Source organism: Argiope bruennichi, chromosome 6 (genome assembly GCF_947563725.1).
Source record: "Argiope bruennichi chromosome 6, qqArgBrue1.1, whole genome shotgun sequence".
NCBI lineage: Eukaryota > Metazoa > Arthropoda > Arachnida > Araneae > Araneidae > Argiope > Argiope bruennichi.
In genome coordinates, this window is record NC_079156.1 from 101,078,096 (window position 1) to 101,102,977 (window position 24,882).

At 30.1% G+C, this 24,882-nt stretch overlaps 2 protein-coding genes across 2 annotated transcripts in view; both read left to right on the top strand.

Annotated features, from left to right (window-relative positions):
- The window catches only part of LOC129972917 (putative inorganic phosphate cotransporter), a 48,744-nt gene extending 29,004 nt beyond the window's left edge, over positions 1-19,740 (top strand). The window contains exons 7-11 of the mRNA XM_056087237.1: positions 2,947-3,079; positions 8,718-8,873; positions 9,224-9,309; positions 14,728-14,945; positions 19,531-19,740. Coding sequence (XP_055943212.1) covers positions 2,947-3,079; positions 8,718-8,873; positions 9,224-9,309; positions 14,728-14,940 — 588 coding nt within the window. The 3' untranslated portion in view covers positions 14,941-14,945; positions 19,531-19,740. The remainder of the gene's footprint in view (positions 1-2,946; positions 3,080-8,717; positions 8,874-9,223; positions 9,310-14,727; positions 14,946-19,530) is intronic.
- Positions 19,741-22,363: 2,623 nt separating this feature from the next.
- Positions 22,364-24,531, top strand: LOC129971869 (uncharacterized). The gene is made up of 2 exons (XM_056085846.1): positions 22,364-22,490; positions 23,237-24,531. The coding sequence occupies exons 1-2, from the start codon at positions 22,364-22,366 to the stop codon at positions 24,529-24,531; spliced, it is 1,422 nt and encodes a 473-aa protein (XP_055941821.1).
- The last annotated feature ends 351 nt before the right edge of the window (positions 24,532-24,882 follow it).

The following is a 24,882-nucleotide window of genomic DNA, read 5'->3' on the forward strand; positions in this document are numbered from 1 at the left end:
TATTTTAAACTAATTCCGCCGCATTATTTAGCGTCAAGTATAAAATTAACCATGGCCCACTATTTATTACTCACTGTTTGAATTTCTTCTGATAATTTTATAACAATTTTGATTACGAAGTACTTCAGAAGTTGCCAACGATTTTTCTGGATTTCAACTATCCATAATTTGTTTATAGTGTCTTATTTGTAATTATAAATAGGGTGATTAATTCAGAGTTTGAGAGTAAATTCATAAGATTCTCAAGTTTTGTTTGTTTTTTTGTACAATAATAACGTGAGTTTCTTAAAAAGAGTTTTATAATTGTACACCTCATCATAGCTCTTCAAGCTAACTATCTATGATTTGTATGTTGGTTATACTTGTAATTATAAATAGGGTGATTAATTCAGTGTTTGCGAGTAAATTCCTAAGATTCTCAAGTTTTGATTTTTTTGTACAATAATAACGTGAGTTTCTTAAAAAGAGTTTTATAATTGTACACCTCATCATAGCTCTTCAAGCTAACTATCTATGATTTGTATGTTGGTTATACTTGTAATTATAAATAGGGTGGTTAATTCAGAGTTTGCGAGTAAATTCATAAGATTCTCGATTTTTTTGTACAATAATAACGTGAGTTTTTTTTAATTATAACTAAACACCTCAAGCTAGCAATCTTTGATTTGTTTATTATCAATTCGAAGACAATTATAATGATAAATTCAATTTTTAAGAGTAAAATCATAAGACTCTCAAGTTTTGCATTTTGTGTACAATAATATCATGATTTTTTTTGGTACAGGATTGTATAATTTTTACATCATATCATAGCTATTTATTTCATAGTTATGTATCTGTGTGATATTCGTGATGTCAAGCAGAAGGCAAATATAAAAATATGCGGAAGAAAAATTTAAAAATAAAAATACTTCTTAAGAAAGTACGAATTTATATATCTATCATGCAATTATTTGATGGGAAGTAGATCTATTTGAAATTTTAATGCATATTATAATTAAAAAGAATAGTGGAAACATAAAAAATAGTTTACCAAAAAATAAGTATACAGGGTTATCTGAGTAATCTAGTAAACACTAGAAATGACGACTGCTAAATAAAAGATATCGAATCAGCGAAACTAATTTTAAGAATCGTAATTTTGATAACAAAATTACGATTATTGCACAGAATATACTAAATTAGAAAGAAAATACTTTAGTAAATAATTAATACAAAGCATAGTTCAAAATATGTGCAGTAATCTATTGTTGTCATTGTCTGAATGTGAATGATATCAGTATGCATTGGCTTGCCTCTTTCTCTTGAGCTAAATCCCAACTGCATTTTTCAAAATGCCGGACTAATGGTACTCTATATTGAAATAGACAAAGTTTACAATAATCAACATTATTCTACTAAGATATGTTATTTAGAAAGAAAAGAGAGAATTGGAAGGACATATAATTCTCATTTACTTTCGAAATTGATTGGTAAATGACAATTTATTGGACAGAAATTAACTTTTTTATTCGAAGGTCATTATAGAATCATAGCAATTTTCAGATGAATTCATAAAAACATTGCTTGTATAACTCATATATCTCATACATCTTCATATATTTAATGCTCTTCGAAATTGATAAGCTTGTACGTCAAAAATAGAGTTTGCTATTACTGTACCAGTTTTTTTTTCTTGGAAATATAAAAAAGATAAAGTAGTTTAATAGTAAAAAATATTTTGATAAATTGCAATATTTTAAACCTAAATGAAATCGGGAAAATAATGTTTGCCTGCCAGCAGCTCCAAGAAACATGAAAGAAGCAAGAGAAACGGAATTTAGTATGTAATTTTGTCTTTGCATTCATATTAAAATTTAGATAAAGTCATTACTGGGAAGTCTACCTGCCCATCAGGTTGTCTATGAGTATAACAACTTAAAAATACAAGGAACGAAATGAATGAAAATTGGCATAAAATTAAAGATCACATTCATTACACTGAAAAATAAAAATCACATCAAATTTTGGATTGCACCTATTCTAACTTAATGGTCAACCAGTCTCTTAATTCATCAAATGGAAACTCAAAAATGCGATAAAATAGATCGATATGCCTTGTTGATGAAGCTTTAAGACTAGAATAACATTTTTGACAAAATATTTTAAAAGAAAATGATCAAGATTGCTTATTCGACTCTTTCATAATATGAAAAATTTATACGAAAATCCTGCTATATTATCAATATTTATAATTGTCCAGAGCCTTCTGTAACATTGAGTGGAGTTCAAAAATATTCTCGCCGAGCCAAAAGACAAATTTATTTTCCTTATATATGAGAATAAAGTTAAACAGGATTAAAATTATGGATTCGTAAATTTCACTTTTTATTTTCATTTTTTTAATGGTGGAATACAGCAAAGATAAATGATCTGAGGTATTCATTTCTTTGTTATGTTGATTCATTATATTCTCCCTTCATAGGACACTCGGAAATTACTTCTATTATTTCCTTTAAACATTTTTTTTTTATTTTGTTTCTGGCAACTCGCTTTCTTTATTAGTAGATCGCTATTTATTTCCATCAGTTTTTAATTTTTCGCTTTGATTTTAGTGTTTTTGAAGTGTTTTAGTTCATAAAATTCCGGGCGTTCATTTTTTTAATTTATAATATTATTGTATATTCACATCTAAAATGAGCAAGTTTATTTCTTAAGCATTCTGCCAAAGTGCATGAGATTTTGTACTATAACTTTCTTTAGTTAATATTTGACAATCAGATCTAAAATGTTTTTTCAAAATGATAACTGCCCCTTCTACAATTAATAGAATAATATGTGAAATCAGTGCAGATAATACTAATGTTGAAAAATTCCAGAATTGTATAAAAATGATTTAAGAAAAGAAATGAAGATTTTTAAGGCATATGAATTATCTGTAATTTTCCCTTTATTCCTCTTTTTCAGAATGGTATTTTAAACTCTATTCCATTTGGATTTCAAATAATATTGATATTTCTTGGTGGCTGGATATCTAAATGGCTGAATACACACGGCTATGTCGGAGTAGATAAGGCTAGGAAAGGATGTACAATGCTTTGTAAGCTATATTTTTCATTGCTATGTAAATGAGATTTTTTATCACATTAAAATTATTACTTATCACAATTATGGTATTTTTATCACAATTTCCTGTAACCAATGAAATTCTGAGCAGAATATTCATACCATCACAAAATATAAAGTGTCTACTCGTTTAACATTTTCTTTAATTTAGTTTAGTTTAATAACATTTTATTTTGAGTCTATAAGCGAATTATTTTTTCGACTTACATATTAATTATGAATCATGGTCAAATGATGGTCAATGATGTCACCTGATCGGTATATTCATTATTTTTCGACTTATTCATTGTTATTACAATTATTTTTTCGACTTACATATTAATTATGAATCATGGTCAAATGATGGTCAATGATGTCACCTGATCGGTATATTCATCTTCTGTCTTCAATGCCACATCAGTGGATAGATATTCGACCCTTGACGAATTTTTATGAATTCCTGACCCTAATGTATTTTGGTTCTTACAAACATGACATGATTACCTTCCAGTCCCTAAGACAGAAGTTATTATCAACAGATACAGCGGTGAGTAGCAACCTTTAAATTTTCCAAAAATAATTTATAATGATTTCGTAAGATCTATCTTCACACATTTCAGATTGCATTTCATTCATTTTGGAAAAAATGAAACGCGAATGAAATGCTGTTACTTAAATTCATAGCACTAACAAAAAAAATCCGTCTAAATTCATAAGAATTTACACTAAAAAAAATTAATCTGTACTATGCTAACATGAAAAGATAGATTAGTTAGTTCACGATCATTCTGCGCTAACTTAATTCTAATTCCAAATTAGATAAAATGCATCATAAATCATGCTCCCTCTATTTATAAATTCTCACCGGCATTCTGTGATCACGAATCAAAACGCCGCGATGGAGTTTTTAAGTCCCTGATTAATAAAAAAATAATTAATTTAATAATTCACGATATGCCAGTTTTTAATGCTTTCTCACACTGTCGATAGCTTTGAGGAATTCACGATATGCCAATTTTTACTGGTTTCTCACATTGACGATAGTTTTTAGGAATTCACGATATGCCAATTCTTACTGGTTTCTCACATTGACGATAGTTTTGAGGAACTCACAATATACCAATTTTTAGTGGTTTCTCACATTGACGATAGTTTTGAGGAATTCACGATATTCCAATTTTTAGTGGTTTCTCCCATTGACGATAGTTTTGAGGAATTCACGATATTCCAATTTTAATTGGTTTCTCACATTGACGATAGTTTTGAGGAACTCACGATATGCCAATTTTTATTGGTTTCTCACACTGACGATAGTTTTGAGGAATTCACGATATGCCAATTTTTACTGGTTTCTCACATTGACGATAGTTTTGAGGAATTCACGATAAGCCAATTCTTACTGGTTTCTCACATTGACGATAGTTTTGAGGAACTCACAATATATCAATTTTTAGTAGTTTCTAACATTGACGATAGTTTTGAGGAATTCACGATATTCCAATTTTTATTGGTTTCTCACATTGGCGATAGTTTTGAGGAACTCACAATATGCAAATTTTTACTTGTTTCCCATGGTAACGGTAGTTTTGAGGAGTTCTACTACTCCATTGACGTTATAATATGTCCTATTTTAAGAAACTATATGAGTGGGTGTGCTAACACTTTCTCTATAATCACCAGGTTCCCCGGTTAAGTTTCTATTTTAGTGCAGATTTTTGCACTGAATCTGGACTAAAAAACTAAACCTATTTACCGAAAATCACTCACATTTATAGGGGGAAAAAGCTATGAATTGTTGGTGCATGAATTATTTGAAAAAGTGCTGTGTTTTTTTACTTTCTCGTATACGTAGTATAGAGAAAGTATATTAATCTCCAAAAAATTAAAACTCTAGATTTTGATGAATCACCACATTTCGAAAAACAAGTTTTTAGAAAATATCTGTTTGTTTGTTCGTGACAAAAATAATTCAAAAATACTTTAATCTTGGCAGATGAAATTTGGTATAAGGGTTTTTATATCAAATTTGTAGATCTCTCTATTTTGGGAAAATCCGCTCAGAGGAAGTCTGTCTATCAGGATGTTCGAATATACATAATTTAAAACGATAACTACAAAACAAAGAGAGCTAGACCGATGAAATTCGTTACACAGAATTAACATCTATAGTCTAGACACCTAGCAAATTTTGAGCCAAATCCAACAAGGGGTCGACCATCTGTTGGTCTGTACTTTTAGAAACATGTAAATGTGATATCTCAAAGATGTACTGAGTTAAATATATCAAATTTAGTATTTTGTTTTATAACTATAAGTGCAGTTTTATGTCAAATTTTTGTTTCAATCGAGTCGGAAAAATGCGTTTAAAACACAAATTCTATTTTCGTATAATATTAAGCGCGTCAGAAATTAATAGCAAAAAAAAAAGAAGAAGAAGAAGAAAAACTTAAAGAAGTTCAGTAAAAATGCTGATTTCGTCTCAAAGTTTAATATTGTATATAACTTTTGTATGCCAATGCCATGCAAAGCGTTATCTGGGATAACACCTTTATTAGAATGTGTGCCAGAAAATTTTGTGGAGACAACCGCCACTTGTTCTATCTTTTCCTTCTTTCATCATTATCTCTTAGTCTAAATCTTCTTGTTGACGATGAAGCATATTTTTGTATAAAATAATTGCATTTCTACAAAAATATTTTTATTTATTTAAAAAAAACTCCAAAGATTCTACACAAAAATATCAAATATTTGTCTTCGATGCAAGTAGTTATAGCAGCGATTCTCAACCTGTAAGGCGCGCCCCCCTAGGGGGGCGCGAGCACACTAGAGAGGAGGCGCGAGAATATCCAAAAGAAAATATTATTTAAAAAAAATTGATTAACTGACTGAAAGGAAAGCACACATACATATAGAAAACAAAATACATTTCGACATATTTAATAACTTATTAAAGTAAAACAACTTTCTAAATCAAAACTTACTTAATCAAAACATACTAAATTAAAACAAATTTAATAATTATTAGTGACTTCTTGGGGCCTGTCTTGAAGAGCAAAGTTTTTCGAAGGAAGGCTTAATATTAGAAATAGCCACTCTCAGTTCTGCCGAAATCTATATTTTGTCTTCGAAGTAGCCACAGCAGAAAATCCAGTTTCTCAAAGGTAGGATGTTGAAAATGGTAATAGAATGCGAAATGCCCTTGTTTTTAGTGCAATTAAAATCATCCTCTACTCCTGCCCAAAATTCAAATAGTGATTTATTACTAAATTGTCTGCTAGTTTCGCCACTTTTCGTGAAGTCTCTGAATTTTTCTTCCTCATCAATTGAGTGCCCTTCAGAAAACTTATGAAATGGATCCCTAACCCACTCGTAACTTGCTATCAGTTTGTCGTCAGAAAGAAAATACTTTTTTAAAATTCTTTACCAGCATAGCTAAATGATTTTCAGTGGTTACAAAAATAACTTTTACATGTACTTCTTCAGCCTTGTAAGTTTTATTACAATCATCCACATTTGCAAACATTGTTAGATTTCTTTGCTTTAAATTTCTGCTCCAAATTCCAATTTTCCACAAAAAGCATTTACTTTATCACTTGTATCCAACATATGTGTATTTGCTCCTCGGAGTTGAAGATTCAAGTTATTTAATTTCTCGAATATGTCGACCAAGTAGCTCTATTTCATCACAAATAAACCATCGCGAAAATTCTCAGCCTCCGGTATGTTTTCTTCTACTAGGAAAATGGTGTTTTCTTCTCTTAATTCATAAACACGTTGCAAAAATAAACATTTTGCCTCGCAATAAAATAGTAAAGCTGAATGTACTGAACCCATGTCTTTACAAAGTGCGGAAAAGATTCTCGATTTCAGGGGGTCTCATTTTTATATAATTTACTACGGTTACAATCGTAGTTAACACAATATTCAGACCAGGACTCATTTCTTTCGAAGCCAAAGCTTCTCTGTGGATCATGCAACGTGTCCAGACGCACTGAGGCGATTTTTGTTTTACAAGTGCTTGGAATCTTCCGGACATTGAACGAGCACCATCGGTGCATATTCTGACGCAGTTTTTCCATTCTATGTTTGCCTAGTTCATAAAATCATTTAAAATAGCAAATAATGCGAGGGCCGTTGTTTTGAATTCTATTGATTTGTAGAAATCAATAGTTTCTTCTACTACTAACATATTGTGACAAAATCGAACATAGGCAATTAAATGAGCATCTTTATTACTATCTGTTGCTTCATCAAGCTATATTGAAAACAATTTGTCACGCAATTTCAAAAAAAGCTGACACTGTACATCTTCAGCTATATCACCAATTGCAAAATGCCAGATGTGGTTTATCGCCAATGTTGGCTCGCTTTTATTCTTTTATTGGCAGTTAGTAAAAAATAATTTAAAAACAGAATACAAAATACTCAATATACATTATTGTTTTTATTGTAAGTAGGGGGGGATATGAAAATTATGATTGAAAACTGGGCCACGAATACTGAAAGGTTGAGAAAAATTTCTAATTGTGTTCAAATTTTTTCCAAGCATTTTTGGAATTATTAATTTTAAATATAATCCAATAAAAAATTTTTAAAATATTATATAGTGTAATAATACAACTATAGACTATAAGATAATCATCCTCATTTCAACAGAAAACAGACATTTTTATAAATTTAATGTATTTTAAATATCATTTTTAAATATTCATTTTCTTAGTGCATTTGCATTGATTCTTTTATTATTTTCATGAAGCATTATCTACTATTATCCTTTGTTTGGTACGTTTGAATGTTTACTTTTACTTAACAATGGGATTTTGACCTTTAGTTGTTGCACTTAAACTTTAAACTAATTGCTATAAAACTTTCATACCGAATAAAAGTTTGCTAATGAAAAATAAAACGAATTCTTATTAAAATTATTAATTATCGTAAAAACATAATTCTAATTCGAAATCATTAATTCAGAAAAAAATATTAATTCTAATTAAGAAGGATTATTAATTCTAATTAAAAACAATTTAAACGAAAATTATTAATTTTAATTTGAATTCATGATTTCAGATAAAATTATTAATTCTAATCAAAAATAATTTAAATGAAAATTGTTAATTTTAATTAAAAATAATTTAAATGATAATTATTAATTCTAATTAAAATAATTTAAATAAAAATTATTAATTCTAATTTAAAATTAATTATATTTATTAATTTTAATTAAAATGCATTAATTTAAATAAAAATATATTAAATCTAATTCAAAGTTAATTATATTTATTAATTCTGATTAAAATAATTTAAATAAAAATGTATTATTTTAATCTTTCAAAAAATAAATTATAATCATAATTTTTTTCAAAAAATAATTTTGGTTTAAAAGTAAATTAAATCCAAAAAAAATAGTTCTAATTGATAATTAATTCAAATTGGGCATTCGTTAATTTTAACAAAAATTTATGGTTTATACATGTAATGTATTAAGGAATATCTATTAATTTTTGTATTTACTTTTAGCATAAATTTATTCCAGCATAAATACATAGGTGTCTACATTTTCTTTGCATTTTATGTTTTATTTCTCTCAAATAAAGTATCGAATATCTAACAATAATCACCTTTTTTTTTCATAGATTCTTTGGGGTATTCATTAGCTCTATTGGGAATGTATTTTGCAGAATGCGACAGACTGTGGAGCAACGTTTGCTCAATCATTGCATTTAGCTTCGTGGGACTTTCTCTTCCGGGCTGTGTGATTGTTCCTTCCGATATGTCACCCACATTTGCAGGTAATTTTTGCAGAACAGTCTTCATTTATAAGAAAATGCATTTGTAAGCGATTGAAATAAATATTTTAAAAATAGTTTCATATATCGATGAATAAATTTGAGATTACTAAGAAGATCAAATTTACTTGATGTTCTATATATAAGTTCTACGGCTATATACTCCTGTGACAGAGATTAATATATCAGTATTTAAATTCGAGACCAACTATATTTGGAATGTTTGCACTTCTGTTTCATTATACCGACAAAATTATACAAAACAGTTACATTAAAGATATTGGTATTTATTTTTTTGTTATTTTAGAAATTACATGATTTATTCATTTTTTTTTATATATTCTAATATGCAGGGAGTCTTTTCGCAGTTTCCACCACCATTGCAAGCACTGCATCTTTTATATTCCCTCTTATCGTTGGTGCGATGATCGAAGTGGAGGTAAGACAGAAATCAACCTCAAATTTTAAAATTTGTTTCGAAAATAAAGTTTTAAATATTGAGATTAGAAAAATTTAAACAGTTTATATTTATTTTTCCCTTTGTAAAGAAATAGCACTGACTAGCAGTCGATTTTAGAAGAAAATCCACGTCATATGTAACGACTTTAAGCATTTGGTAAAAAATAATGATTGGTGATATATGAATGTAAACACTTGTTTTCTGACAAGCTGAGCCTTTTCCACTACTACCAATACTACCACTGGAAAGAAACTACATCAAGTTAGTAAAAACAATAAAATACAGAGTGATTATAAAAAACCTATCCCGATATACGAAACTGAATCTGTCATACCATTCACAGGAAAGGAGTAAAATTTTGGTTCAAGGTATTTTGAGGCATGCGTTGAAGAATCATATGAAAAACAATAGTTGAGTTCTAAAGGTTACGGTTACAGAGACAAAAATTTCAAAATTTTCAAATGACAACACGAGCTATTTTTTATTGAAATGTGTTCTCCATAATAATAAATAATAAATAGCGTTGAAATTGTACCTGTAGCTCGAAAATCATCATCAATATACCGTCTAAAAAGAAAAGAGAAAAAAAAACCAAGAAAAGAAGAGAAACAACAGAAAAAAAAAAACATTTTATTGTTTTTCACAAATTTTTTATTTGACCTACTTCAACTAAGATGACACTTTGCATGCTGCAGATGGTGCTTAGAATCAAAGTACGTGCCATGCCGAAAGGAATTTGTTGAACTTCATGTCTCTATTACGCACACCATAGTTGTTTTCTCTTTTCTTCGTTGTCTGTCTAGTGCTGGTGAATTTTCATACTACAGATACAGTTCCAACACTATTTATTGCTTTCTATGGAGAACACATTCATAGCTTTGTGGTATGGAAAACACATTCCAATTTTTTTATTAATTGAAAATCTTGAAATTTTGTCACCGTAACTGTAATTGTTGGAGATTAACTGTTGTGTTTCGTATGATTCTTGAGCGCATACCTCAGAATACCTTGACCCAAAATTTTATTTCGTTTCTATGACCGGTATGACAGTAACAATCTTATATATCAGGATAGTTTGTTTTATAATCACCCTTTATGTTTATTATAATGAAAGTGATTATAAAATCAAGAGTTTAAAGAGGAAATGTATACGTAACGACTTCTTTTATGAAGCTGGATCTATTCTCAGAATTTCTGGTTGACGTTGCTGAATCATACAATGAATTTTTGTATTGCCACAAGAGGCAGATCTCATTCTGTGGTTATTACGTTGATGAGTCTTTCCTGAAAAATCAGGAATAATCGTTGAGAATGAGAATGAGAGCATTCTGTGGCTATTACGTTGATGAGTCTTTCCTGGAAAATCAAAAATAATCGTTGAGAATGAGAATGAGATTGAGAGTATTCTTTTGCTATTACGTTGATGAGTATTGCGTGGAAAATCAGAAATAACCGTTGAGAATGAGTATTAGAACATTCTATTGCTATTACGTTGAGGGGTCTTTCATGGAAAATTAGAAATAATCGCTGAGAATGAGAATGAGAGCATTCTGTGGCTATTACGTTGATGAGTCTTTCCTGGAAAATCAGGAATAATCTTTGAGAATGAGAATGAGAGCATTCAGTGGCTATTACGTTGATGAGTCTTTCCTGGAAAATCAGGAATAATCTTTGAGAATGAGAATGAGAGCATTCAGTGGCTATTACGTTGATGAGTCTTTCCTGGAAAATCAGGAATAATCTTTGAGAATGAGAATGAGAGCATTCAGTGGCTATTACGTTGATGAGTCTTTCCTGGAAAATCAAAAATAATCGTTGAGAATGAGAATGAGATTGAGAGTATTCTTTTGCTATTACGTTGATGAGTATTGCGTGGAAAATCAGAAATAACCGTTGAGAATGAGTATTAGAACATTCTATTGCTATTACGTTGAGGGGTCTTTCATGGAAAATTAGAAATAATCGCTGAGAATGAGAATGAGAGCATTCTGTGGCTATTACGTTGATGAGTCTTTCCTGGAAAATCAGGAATAATCTTTGAGAATGAGAATGAGAGCATTCAGTGGCTATTACGTTGATGAGTCTTTCCTGGAAAATCAGGAATAATCTTTGAGAATGAGAATGAGAGCATTCAGTGGCTATTACGTTGATGAGTCTTTCCTGGAAAATCAGGAATAATCTTTGAGAATGAGAATGAGAGCATTCAGTGGCTATTACGTTGATGAGTCTTTCCTGGAAAATCAAAAATAATCGTTGAGAATGAGAATGAGATTGAGAGTATTCTTTTGCTATTACGTTGATGAGTATTGCGTGGAAAATCAGAAATAACCGTTGAGAATGAGTATTAGAACATTCTATTGCTATTACGTTGAGGGGTCTTTCATGGAAAATTAGAAATAATCGCTGAGAATGAGAATGAGAGCATTATGTGGCTATTACGCTGATGAATCTTTCCTGGAAAATCAGAAATAATGGTTGAGAATGAGAATATGAGCATTCTGTGGCTATTACGTTGATGAGTCTTTTCTGGAAAATCAGAAGTAATCGTTGAGAATGAGAATGAGAGCATTCTGTGGCTATTACATTGATAACTCATTTCTGGAAAATCAGAAATAATCGTTGGGAATGTAAATGAGAGCATTCTGTGGCTATTACGTTGATGAGGCATTTCAGGAAAATTAGAAATAATCGTTAGTAATGAGAATGTGAGCGAAATTTTCATCGATCTTTCTCTTGTGTATATTCAACTAGTGATGATTTTAGTGATTGTGACAACCGGGATAGGGAATTCGTTTGAGATTTAGCATATTTATCTCAAACAGATATCCAATTACCTGTAGATAGATGATATTACAACAATTTATATTAACACTCTAACGTAGTTTTCTTCATTAAATGCCGCAAGTATAAAGAAGAGATAATTTCTGCATTCCAATCTTAAATTGTTATTCGAAGTTGTACGGTATGTGTGCGTTAAAAAGATACTCGGCTAATGCATTTCGTGAAGCATCGTCTTCTAAGTTACAGAAACAACTCTTATAGAACGCATTTACGTACCAATTCGGCCTTAAACCAGCGTCTGAATGACCGGACCGCCGCAACAGCAACACTGGCGGGAACTGTGGTTGAGTCCTAAGGGCCCTCACCGACCACGGTACAACCCTCCCCGAAGGAAGTACGTCCGTCATCGATGGGAGGAGTCAGATCCCCCACCTATTTGTGTACCCTCCAGGGTGGGAAGATCAAACTACCATGCCGGAAGCATCTCATCCTCAATTCGAGGTGCCCCCCGGGGGTCTCATTATATGGTATAAGAATAAGTTGTCATGTAGGATGTCATCATAAAAGACTTTATTCCTATCTCTCCGAGATATCAATCTAGAACTAGAATTTCTTTTTTCAACGCCTTTCAATGAACTATAACCGTCCTTAAAATTCTCTAAACTGTTTTCGAATACTCTGTTTTATATATGCTGTAAAGCAGAAAAGTTTCATCAGAGATACTCTGAATTAATTGGAATAATTTTACTAATTGCATTAAATATGTTTTTTTACTATAAAATAAAAATGATTCGAAAATAAAATTTGATAAGATTATATTACCACATTTTGCAAATAATAGCAAGTATGGCAATTTCTCTACTGATCAAAAATGATATTTTTTTCCTTTTTCAAACAATAATTTTATTTATACAAAAGAGTATACAACGTATTGCACATAGTGTACATCGTAATTTTTTCGTACTGAACATCAAAAAATATTTAAATCCTCAACTCCAGCTTCACATTTCGGTGAACTTTCACGTTTTCTTTTACTTCACGAAGTGATAAAATAATTCTTGTGATTGTATTTGTGCGTGAATGAATACGGTATTTCAAAATAGTAACTTCTTTGACAGATAGAATCACTTATGTAGTTTCTGTATAAAAGCTATTTTATATTTTGATCAAAATTCATCAATAAGAAAAGAACTCTTTTCCTAAACCCTTGACGGATATTATCAAGATTAGTATCCAAGCAAGTAATTTATATTTATGTAAACTGGCAGGCAACAAAATGTCCCTTAATTTTGGTATTTCATTTTTCTTTTTGCTCACTACTGAAAAAGATCGTTATGAAAATCTGAATCGATATTTATTAATCATTTACTCGACAATATTTGTATTTATAAAAGTTTTCGCTTTTAAATGTACTGTTATTTCTATTAGCCAAATTACAGCAAGTTCTGTTTAATTTCTCACCATCTTATGCCATTTCGGATTTTCTTTCATGCATTATCTTTGAGACGTAATCAGCAAAGCATTTTAATTAAGGGACTTGTGGATTTTATCGTGTGAGAACATGATGTTGTTTTGGTTTAAGGTTTTTGAAATCAGAAATTGTAAGTGCGGAGAACTGAAGATTTATCGCTTTTCGGGGCATCAATTTTTCGCTTTTTGGGTTATTAGAAAATGTTAAAGAAGGTTGTGACATTTGACGATTTATAGCCAACAAAAAGTTACGACTTTGCTCGAATGTCCGTCATGTACCCGACTCTCCTGTCTGGCCAATAAAAAGCAGGGTCGTAGGAAGCTTTTATTATTAAAAGTCTAGCTATAATTTTTTTAAAAATGAAATAATTTAGTCCATTTAAAAATATTTTCGGTAAGAGCAAATTTACTAAATTATATTTTCACTATCAGCTTCAAAATTTGAATTTTTTCCTGCGAATTCAACAACTTTATCTGCTTCAAAACATTAAAAAGAAAAAATAATTCAAACATATTTTATTCCCTGAAAATAAAATAAAATAAAATCATCGTTCTTTCTTCATGATCATAGAGTATGAAATATGATTATTATCATCTGAGAACATGATGTTGCTTTGATTTGAGGCTTTTGAAGCCACAAAATGCAAGGGTAAAAAATAAATAGTGCGTCCCAGACTTCCGCCTGAGAAAGCACAAAGGGAAAAATGGGAATATATATATATATATACATTTTTTTAAAAACTTTTAAGTTACTTTAATTTTTTAACCGGCAAAAAAAAAAAAGAAATTTTGGAGATCGAACGAACTGTTCGGAGATGAATAAAGCCATCGTTTTTCTAAATATAGATAGATACATGTGCATAATCTGACAGTCATGTGATTGTTTCAAACCGGTTTAAACTGGTTTCTCATGAGAAAAATATTTTACCTTGAAAGGATACCACATGTCTTTAAAAAATAATAATGTTCTCACATGATAACATGAAATTTACGATAGCAGGGTTCATTTTTTTTTAATTTTTTACTTATTATGCTTTTTTTTTTACTACACCATACACTTGCGTACTATCTGGATATCACTTGTACAAATATGACCTTACATATGTATTTATTAATGTTATTGATGAATAATTCTTCTCTTCTCAGGAATCTCTGGAACAATGGAATAAAATTTTTCTATTATGTATTGCAGTCGTGATGAGTTCTGCAGTATTATTTTGGTTTTTCGGATCTGCAGATGTACAGCCGTGGAACTTCCCATCCATCGAGGACAGTGACAATAATCGACCGAAAGAGGAAGCTCTGAAAAGTGGAAGCAAAGAATGTGTGCTATCAAAAGATATTTCTATACATCTTTAATTAAGGTGCAGTTAATTCTTTTCTCCATATGCTATGTGTATATGCGCATTTGCAATGTGCTTCTTCATATACTATGCGTATATCTGCATATGCTATGTGCTTCTTCGTATGCAATATGTATATGCGCATATGATATGTGCTTCTTCATGTGCTATTTGTATATGTCCATATGCTATGTTATTCTTTATATGCTATGTGTGTAATATTTTACGGCATATTAATCGCCAAATTTATTTGGAAAATGATACTATTTGTATGTGTCCATATGCTATGTGTGTAATATTTTACGGCATATTAATCGCCAAATTTATTTGGAAAATGATACAAGGTTTTCAAACAGGACAATCAATTTTTAAGCCTACTAATAACGACCTTTTCAATATAAGGCATTCTGAATATAGAATATGTACACATGCATATTATTTTACCTGCGAAAATATTTTTTTTTTTTTTTTGAATTTAGCCCAAAAAAATCCCTTTTCTGGTTTTATTCCATATATATATATATATATATATATATATATATATATATATATATATATATATATATATATATATATATATATGTATGTATGTAATGATATTTTAAACTCTTAATTTAATCCAAATTAATTTCCTAAACTTTTTCTTAATTTAGCCCATCGTAACTTCATTCTAAAATATTCTCTTATTTCGTAATCCAATTCCATTTTCGGTTTAATTAGTTCCTTTGTAAAAATAATGCGCCATCAATAATACGTATCAACGGCCAGAAATAATAAAATATATAGAAATAAGAAAATAATACGGCCAGAAATCCCATCTTATATAAAACCAGCGATCACTTGTTTCCAAACTTTTTGCCTTCTGATGGATATTAAAGATGATGGATATCTGCCCGAGATGGATATTAAAGAGAATTAAAAATACAACGTCTCGTCTATGTCTTCAAACCTGCACTCTGCTTCAACTAAAATAACATTACATATTAGAAGTCAGAAAGAAACCCAAAAAGTGCCGAAACAAATGATCACTAGTCTTATATAACATACGATTTCCGGCCCAGCGCCAATTCATTACACATGGTGACCTTTGACACCTTTTCAAGGGCACCAAAGGGATCACTTTCATTTGATACCTAGTACTGATGGCGCATTATTTTTACAAAGGAATTAATTAAACCGAAAGTGGAATTGGATCACGAAATAAGAGAATATTTTAGAATGAAGTTAGAATGGGCTAAATTAAGAAAATGTTTAGGAAATTAATTTGGATTAAATTAAGAGTTTAAAATATCATTACACACACACACACACACACACACACACACACACATATATATATATATATATTTAATATATATATATATATATATATATATATATATATATATATATATATATATATATATATATATATATATATATATATAAATTCGTAACATTTAAAAACATATTCACAGATTAATATTAACTTGACTTTTTAGATAGTTTAATTTTTGATAATTTTTGTATTTTCATTATTAACACTTGTAAATGCTATGCGGTTAATAAGAAGTTCTGACGTAAACAAGGACTTTTCATTTAACTTTTCTTATATTAGAATAAAATAAAGTATATTTCAATTTCTACGATTTGCTATCAATATCAGTTAAATCTTTTCTCCACACGATATCTGTGTAATATTTTACGACATATCATTCCCGAAATTGATCTGGGAAATAATTCAAGGGCTTCAATCAGAACAATCAATTTTCAAGCCTACTCATAAAAAAGTATATGGCATTCTGAATGCAATATACATTTTCACACACGTGTTATCTTATTAAGGAAACATAAATTTTAAATCATTTAAAATTTAGGGGAAAAAAACAATTTTCTTCTTTTGTTTGATTTTACAAATTTCTTTTTTTTTTTTTTTTTTTTTTTTTTGGATTCGAAACATTTGAAAAAATATAAATGCTACAATCAGCTTGATTTTTTTTTTTGGAAAACTTAATTTTTGCATATATTTTTTTATTATTAATACTTGTAAGTGCTATATGATCAGCAAGGGCATTTCATTTAACTGCTCATGTATTAGAGTGAAATGACGTATGATTTACTATCTACGATTTGAATTCAGTATCTACGAATAAAAGTAGAATAACACGAGGAATGAAAATTTTCTCAACCTGAACATCTAAACAATATATAATTATTTTACTCTTTCACAAGCAGAAAAATCAGAGAGATTTTCTCTAATATATATTTATATGCAATATAATCCCATAATACATCACGGTCCCCAAAATATATCGGCTAATAATATTCAAGGATTTTCTATATTCAATTGCCCATATTATAGAGGTTTGAGAAAAATAATACATACATACATATGTGATTATTTTATATTTAAAATATTTTTATATTTAAAAATATAATTATTTTATATTTAATTATTTATATTTTTATATTTTATATTTTTTTATTTAAATTATTTTATATTTAAAATTTTTTATTTTATATTTAAAATATTTTATTTTATATTTAAAATATTTTTATAATTAAAAATATAATTATTTTATATTTAATTATTTATATTTTTATATTTTATATTTTTTTATTTAAATTGTTTTATATTTAAAAATATTTTTTTAAATTAAGATTCTCATTATATTCTAACCCCAATTATGCATATAAAAATTAAGATTAGAAGGATAATAATTTAAGAATGGATGTTTAGAGAAATGAATATAAAAAAATGATTAAACTTTACAAATAAAAATTAGAGACCAGACGTAACATAAAATTATATAAATCATAAGAAATCAATTTACAAAAAAAAAAAAAAAAGTTTATATTTTCAAACAAGGCGCAAATTAGAGGTGCAGGTTCAGTTTGGTGTTAAATAATCCTAATAAATAAATGAAATTCTCATGGACAGCAAAAATTTAATGAATATCTTGACGCAAGAATAAATTCTGATTTGTTACACTCCAATTTTAGTATTATTTTTTACGCAAATTTTCTTTTAATTATTTTTTTATAAAATAAGTTTAACATATTTCCTTTGGATATGCTGTGCTAAACTTATTGTAAAAATGACAATATAGTAAAAATGACTGCAGAATCCATCACATCTTTATCTATCTGTTTAGTGCACAACAACCCAGACTATCCACATTCCCAGACTTAAAGTCTCCACAATCAACAGTTACGTAAGTATAGTAGACGAAGATAAGTCTGATAAGATGATAAGACGAACAAAAAATATGCATAATTCACACTAACAAAACTTTCGCTGCAAAAGACATTCTGTAAATGTAAAAAATGTGTATTTGCAACCGTGAAAAATATTTTTATGCCAAGAAAGTCATTAAATATTATTCAGTCACATTTTTAAAAAAATTTTATATCTTTTGTTGACAGATCCAGCTTCTGTAACTTCTCTTGGCGCTGTTGAATTATTTACCTTTATGAAAAATTCTTTTTATTATTCTTTATTAATAGATATTTCATAATTTCAAAAGTTTAAACGACATTGCATTTTATCCATATAATACGATTTAATTACAAAGATACTTCATTTGTTCTGGATCTATAAATAAGTAAGTTGTAATTACGATGAACTCACATTCAAGCCCTTGAAAGATTCTTCTAGCAAACTTCTAATTTATACATATATATATATATATATATATATATATATATATATATATATTTGAAGCAGTTTCGAGGCAGAAGACATAGAAGACACTTTTGAATTTTAAACTTCTCTTTATTTTATCCCAGGAGGCATAATTTTTGTACAAGCAAGAAGCGACGAGGTACGTCAATCTACATCACAACACGAGAGCGAGAGGGAGTAAAGAGCTGCAGAAATATTTTTTTCAATGATATACAATGAGATTCTAGTAGGGATTTCTTTACACGTGTCATTTTAGTGCGGGGAATATAGGTATCTTTTAAAAGAATTTCGCTTAGCTTGACAGTTTTTTATCCCTTCTCTCGGAGCGAGAGAAACGCCGCTTTAAGCATTTTTACAGAGCTTCTGTAGTATTAATTACATGAAAAAAGGTGGAATTGGATCAGGAAATAAGAGAATAGTTTAGAATGAAGTTAATATGGGCTAAATTATATATATATATACACTTTAAATCCTAATTAATCTCTTAAGTTTTATCTTCATTGTAAAAGGGTCTCTTCTTTCTGATCCAATTGCCATTTTTATTTAATTAATTCTACACGCGCTCTATAAAACTGTTCACTTTAGCATTTTCTAACGCTGTGAGTGAAAAGATAAAGATCCCTAATCCTTGCAACATTCTTTTAAAGATACCTAAGACTCCCTTTCCTAAATCTACACATGTCGAAGAAATCCCTATCCAAATCTGATAGTAAAATCACTGAAGGGAAAAATTTCTGTCTCGATGTAAACGGATGTCAGTTTCATTATTGTTTCTTGTACATAAAATGCCTCCCGTAATGAAATGAATAGAAGTTAAAAAATTCAAAAGTTTCTTTTATTCGGCTAAAATATGTTCACACACAAACATATGAGATAATCACATTTTATCACATTGTTTCTTCAATAGCTGTGAAATAATGATTATTTCCCAATTATTTTCAGCTGTGAAATAATCTGAAGCGACTAGTTGTATGATTTGAATTGTCACAAGAAGATTTTATCAACTAGAACGAAGAAAATCTGGAGTTTCATCTGTGTATTTCATAAGATTTGACGAAAAGAGCACTTACCAATACATGGAAATTGAAATTTTCATTGCTTATACTTTATGAAATTTCCTTGTATGGAGTAGAATAAAATTTATATAACAGACTACAGTAGTTTTATTATTTTTCATTAGAAGCATACATGAAGTTTCATATGTGAATTTGATAAAAACATGATTAAACATATATCTTTATTGATTATACTGACAACTAAAAAGGAAAATTACAATCTGACTTGGTTGAAAACATGAATTTGGATGAAAGTTCGCACTTTTATTTTTTTGCAGTTTCAAAAAAAATTGTACGTGTCCTTTTCTAGCGATATCTTTACTTTGTCTCTATGTCAATTTGAAGCCAAGTTATAGCAAACTATTGACATGTAAATGAGGCTTATTTGTAAGCATTTAAAAACTTCACATACATTTTCTGAAGAGCGAATTATCTCATAATTCTACTGTACGAGTGTCGTCATATCTCAAAAAATAATCAAGATATCTGAAATGAAATTTATAATTAGTGACCGTATGTTATGCAGAATGCAATGAACTATGGATTTGATGTTGAATGCTTTAGAAATGGATATATGATTGTTTAATGTAAATAGTGTTGAAAAAAAAAATCATTTCATTATGGGAGGCATTTAAAATATCATAGGTAATTTCATATATTAGAGATAATTTTTTAAAATTTTTAAATATAATTCTTAGGAAATAGTTTGTTACACTCTAAGATATGTTTCACATGTAATGTTTTAGAGAAAAGTGCAGAACTGGAACAATTTTTTTAAAAAATCTAGAACAATCCTAGTTTTTGTAAATAAATGCTAAAATTTGTATCAAAATATGCTTTTTCTTTAAAAGCTAAATATATATTTAAATGATTTCACTTTTATTCATCATTTTATCCTTATATTAATAAAAACATCATATAAATATTGAAATATTTATTTTCTTGAAAAATGCCCTTCGAACCTTGTCGGATACCTTAATAATACTGACTATGGAATTTTTTATATACAAGTAATATCCTGAAAATATGCAATAGGGTAGAAATTAAATCTCTTTTTTCTTTCTCGAACGGAAGGCCCGCGGTGGCCTGGTGGTAAGATCTCGGCTTCGGAACCGGTGGGTGTCAGGCTCTAGACCCGATTCCAACGAAGAATAGTCATGTAAGTTGATCTGATTCACATTAAATCCGTCGGGGCCAAACGTCATCCCGCTGGTGTGAGGTGGAAGTTTGGTGAGGGGATGACAGCTCAGGTATCGTCCTCGTCATCTGACCCCGATTCAAAATTATGTGGTCCGTCCCAAAATAGCCCTAGTGTTGTTTTAAAACGGGACGTTAATATAACTAAATTAAACTTCCCGAACGGAAGTCAGTCTATTAGTAATATCCCGCCAGTTAATAAATCGACTTTTAACTTAAGCATTATTTAAATAAAAATTTTTATTTCTGATATGCTTAAAATTTAAATGTCTTATTATTTTTAAATGTTTAATTTCAATGTCGGGCCCTCTACTAAGAAATAAACAATACTGTAAAAAATATCAAGCAAGTAATCGTAATTTCGAAAACATTACTTTACCTGTTAGTAACCTGAAATTTTCAGTTCAAAACAAAATTCCAGATTTGTTGTATTTCAGATATATTAAATAACTGTTATATGATGTAAATTCCTTGTAGTTTAGAGAATAGAAGATTACGCGTATGATGAAGCAATGATTCAACAGATAAAATAATCACAAACTCCCTTCCTCCCCCCTCCACTCCACACATTTTTATCTTCTCCCACTTCGCTAGATAACACTCATCTAAAAATAAATATTCAAATAAGAAATACAATAAATGATCTGCCACACTCATCGTTTTTTCATGTATAAAAATTAATAATAATTGATATTCTTGATAAATATGTCCATCTGAATATCCTTTAAAAAAATTATCCATATAGTTTTCTTTCGAAGATTGGCATCTAACAAGAGAAAATGAATATACCATAAATCAAATGTGTTTCTCTCCATACAAGAGCAATCGAAAAAAAAAATGGCAAACAGCCAGGAAAATATGAAAAAAAATGAAAGAATAAAGACTTGGATGGAAGTAAAAAAAAAGCAGATGATGGGGGGGGGTGAATTAGTTTACCATACTCCAAGAGGGATTGGTCTGACTGCAGCTCTAACGTCTTTGAACTGGAAAGTTTCAAATAGATCAATCAATTGTTCAAATAAATCAATCAATTGTGTAAGAAGTGGGATTTCATGATCTACTCCCATGTTCCGATCTCCTTTTTTAATTCATTCCCTGCCTTATTTTCTCGCTTTTATTACTTTTCTTTCTTTTCCGTTGATTTCCATACTCTCAGACTGAAAAAAGCAAGCATAGAGCATCGATCTCTCAGAGTGGAAAAACAAAGCGTACAGAGCTCTCAGAGTGAAAAAGCAAAGCAGAACATATCGAGCTCTTAGAGTGGAAAAGGAAACAAAGATCCTCGATCTCTCAGAGTGGAAAAGCAAGCACAGAGCACAAAGTTCTCAGGGTTGTAAAACAATCAAGGAGTATCGAGCTCTCAGAGTGAATAAAGAAAGTACAACGAGCTCTCAGAGTGAAAAAAATAAGAAAAGTGCATCGAGCTCTCAGTGTGGAAAAGCAAGCAAAGATCCTCGATCTCTCAGAGTGGAAAAGCCAGCACTCAGAACCAAGCTCTCAGCGAGGTAAAACAATCAAGGAGCATGGAGCTCTCAGTGTGGAAAAGCAAGCAAAGATCCCCGATCTCTCAGAGTGGAAAAGTAAGCAAACAGCATCGAGCTCTCAGAGTAAAAAAACGATCAAAGTGCGTCGGGCTCCCAATGTGGAAAAGCAAGCAAAGATCTTCATGACATCGCCCGAGAGGTTACACGAGTGGGTGTGAATTGAGGGACCGAGGGAGGAATTTCACCCTCATGAAGTTTACTGATAAGAAACGAACTCTTCGCTTCCCACGCCATGTTTTAGCCAGTGGCCCTTCTGTTTTTGAATATACAGGAAGCGCCTTTTCTTATTTGCAAGAAAAATCATTTGGATTACTAAAAATAAGGAATAGAAATGCCTTTGATTTGTTAAGTTCCAACCTGTAATGGAAATGACAGGAATGGCCCAAGAGTAAGTGTTTTTGCCTTTCCTAAAAATGAAGAGCTTAAAAAGAAATGGTTAAGTGCCATACTGTCTGTCCACGACAAGAATACTGCTAGACATTCGTCTATGTTTAACACGGGCGCTATAGAAACAGGTTGCGGTAGGGATGATCCATTTTCAATGGGTGGAATAGGAAAGAAGTCTGGGGGGGGGGGGTATTCTTTTTCTTGGCGTCAATGTGAAGCGATAACAGAAAATCTATTGCTCATTCGTCTTCTCGCTTTAATCGCAGTTGCACGTATCTTTATATTCGCTTAACTTATTTCTTTTATATTTTATTAATCTTTTCTTTGGTTAATATTAACTGCATTTTATTATTTAATATTTTTTTTTTGTCTCGTAAATTTTGACATCCTTTAAAATGCCTTTTCGATTTAAGAAAGGAGAGACTTTAAAATCACAAGCACGTAAAATTGTGCATAATGTTGCAGAGTTCTGCTCCGAAGAAGCTGCAGCAAAATCTTTGAAGGTTCCTCTTCCACAAGCCATGAAAAGAGCTGCTCAGGCGACTGGAGTGTCGGAAGGCACTATTAGGAAAATTAAAAATGAAGTTTCGACACTGGACAAAACGGAAGTTTTGAGTACTCCTGGAAAGCACCGTAAAAGGCCTATTGACCGAAATTGTGAAATTGACGACTTCGACAAATGTGTTATTCGTCAAACAGTTCAAGATTTTTACGTCCAGCAAAAGAAAGTGCCTTCTTTAAGAAAATTACTTCCCGTATTGAGAGAGAAGTTGAATTTTCATTGGAATAAGGAATCATTGAGGAAAGTTTTGCATTCAATGAATTTTCGCTGGAAGAAATGCGCGAATAAAAGAAAATTTCTCATCGAAAGACCTGATATTGTGTTTTGGAGAAACAACTACTTGCGAAAAATGAGGCAGTACAGAAAAAGTAAATGCCAGATAGTTTTCATTGATGAAACGTGGGTGGACAGTAATCTAACATTTAGAAAATGCTGGCAAAGTGATACAATTTCAGGAGCCGAAATAAATGTAAATTCCAAAAATCGATTGATCATTGTGCATGCTGGCTCGTCCACGGGATTTATTCCTGGCGCTCAATTAATTTACAAAGCGTCAACTAAAACTGGTGATTATCATGGCCAAATGAATTATGAAAATTTTGAGAAATGGGTGTTGGAAAAACTCATTCCAAATTTGCGCCCAAAAAGTGTCGTGTGCATGGACAATGCTCCATATCACACAAAAGTTGCAAATCCGACACCTACCAAATACAGTACGAAGAAAGAAATGACCGATTGGCTGATTAATAACGGAATAGAATGCGATATGAAAATGAGGAAAGCGGAACTGTATTCGCTAATTGATAGGAATCGCCCTAAAGAAATCATATATAAAATTGACAGCATAATAAAAGAAAATGGGCATTATGTCTTGCGACTTCCCCCCTACCATTGCGATTTAAATGCGATTGAATACGTTTGGTCTTCAGTCAAAAGACTCATCAAAGAGAGAAATATAACAGGAGACTTAAGTTTAGAAAACTTACAGAATCTGTTGTGCGATGCTTTGGGCGGAGTGTCTTCCAAGGAATGGGAGGCTCATTGCCGTCATGTGGAAAAACTTGAAAATTCTTATTGGGAAAAAGATGGAATTTTAGAGGAAGTAGTAGACGAACTGGTAGTTCAAATTGGAAGTACTGAATCGGATTCCGATTCAGAAGAAACGGAATCATGTGACAGTGATTCAGAATTTTTTTAAGAAACTACACAACTGTCACTCGATCTCTGCTAGTTTTGTCATTTTAAAATAATATAGTTTTGCATTCTTTTAATCATAATTAATATATTTTATAAATAAAAAGTGAGTTTTAAAATTGCTTTTTTATTTCTTTTCGATTATTCAATTATAGATTATAGCAGAATGGAATTGTATTTAGTCTAATACATTTTGTTTCTGATACATTGTTATTATTTTCTATTTTTTTCATTAATGTGTTCTTGATTTCTACCATTCATGTTTGTGTTAATAATCAAAAGTTTCAGTTTAACATAGTTTTGATTGTCCTTATTTTTTAAGGTCTGTTTTATTTATTTATTTTGCAGATTTTAC

Coding starts and splice junctions, on each gene's coding strand:
- LOC129971869 (XM_056085846.1), top strand. CDS start 22,364: ATGGAGCTCTCAGTGTGGAAAAGCAAGCAAAGATCCCCGATCTCTCAG. Junction 22,491..23,236: donor CGGGCTCCCAATGTGGAAAA/GCAAGCAAAGAT, acceptor ATAATGTTGCAG/AGTTCTGCTCCGAAGAAGCT.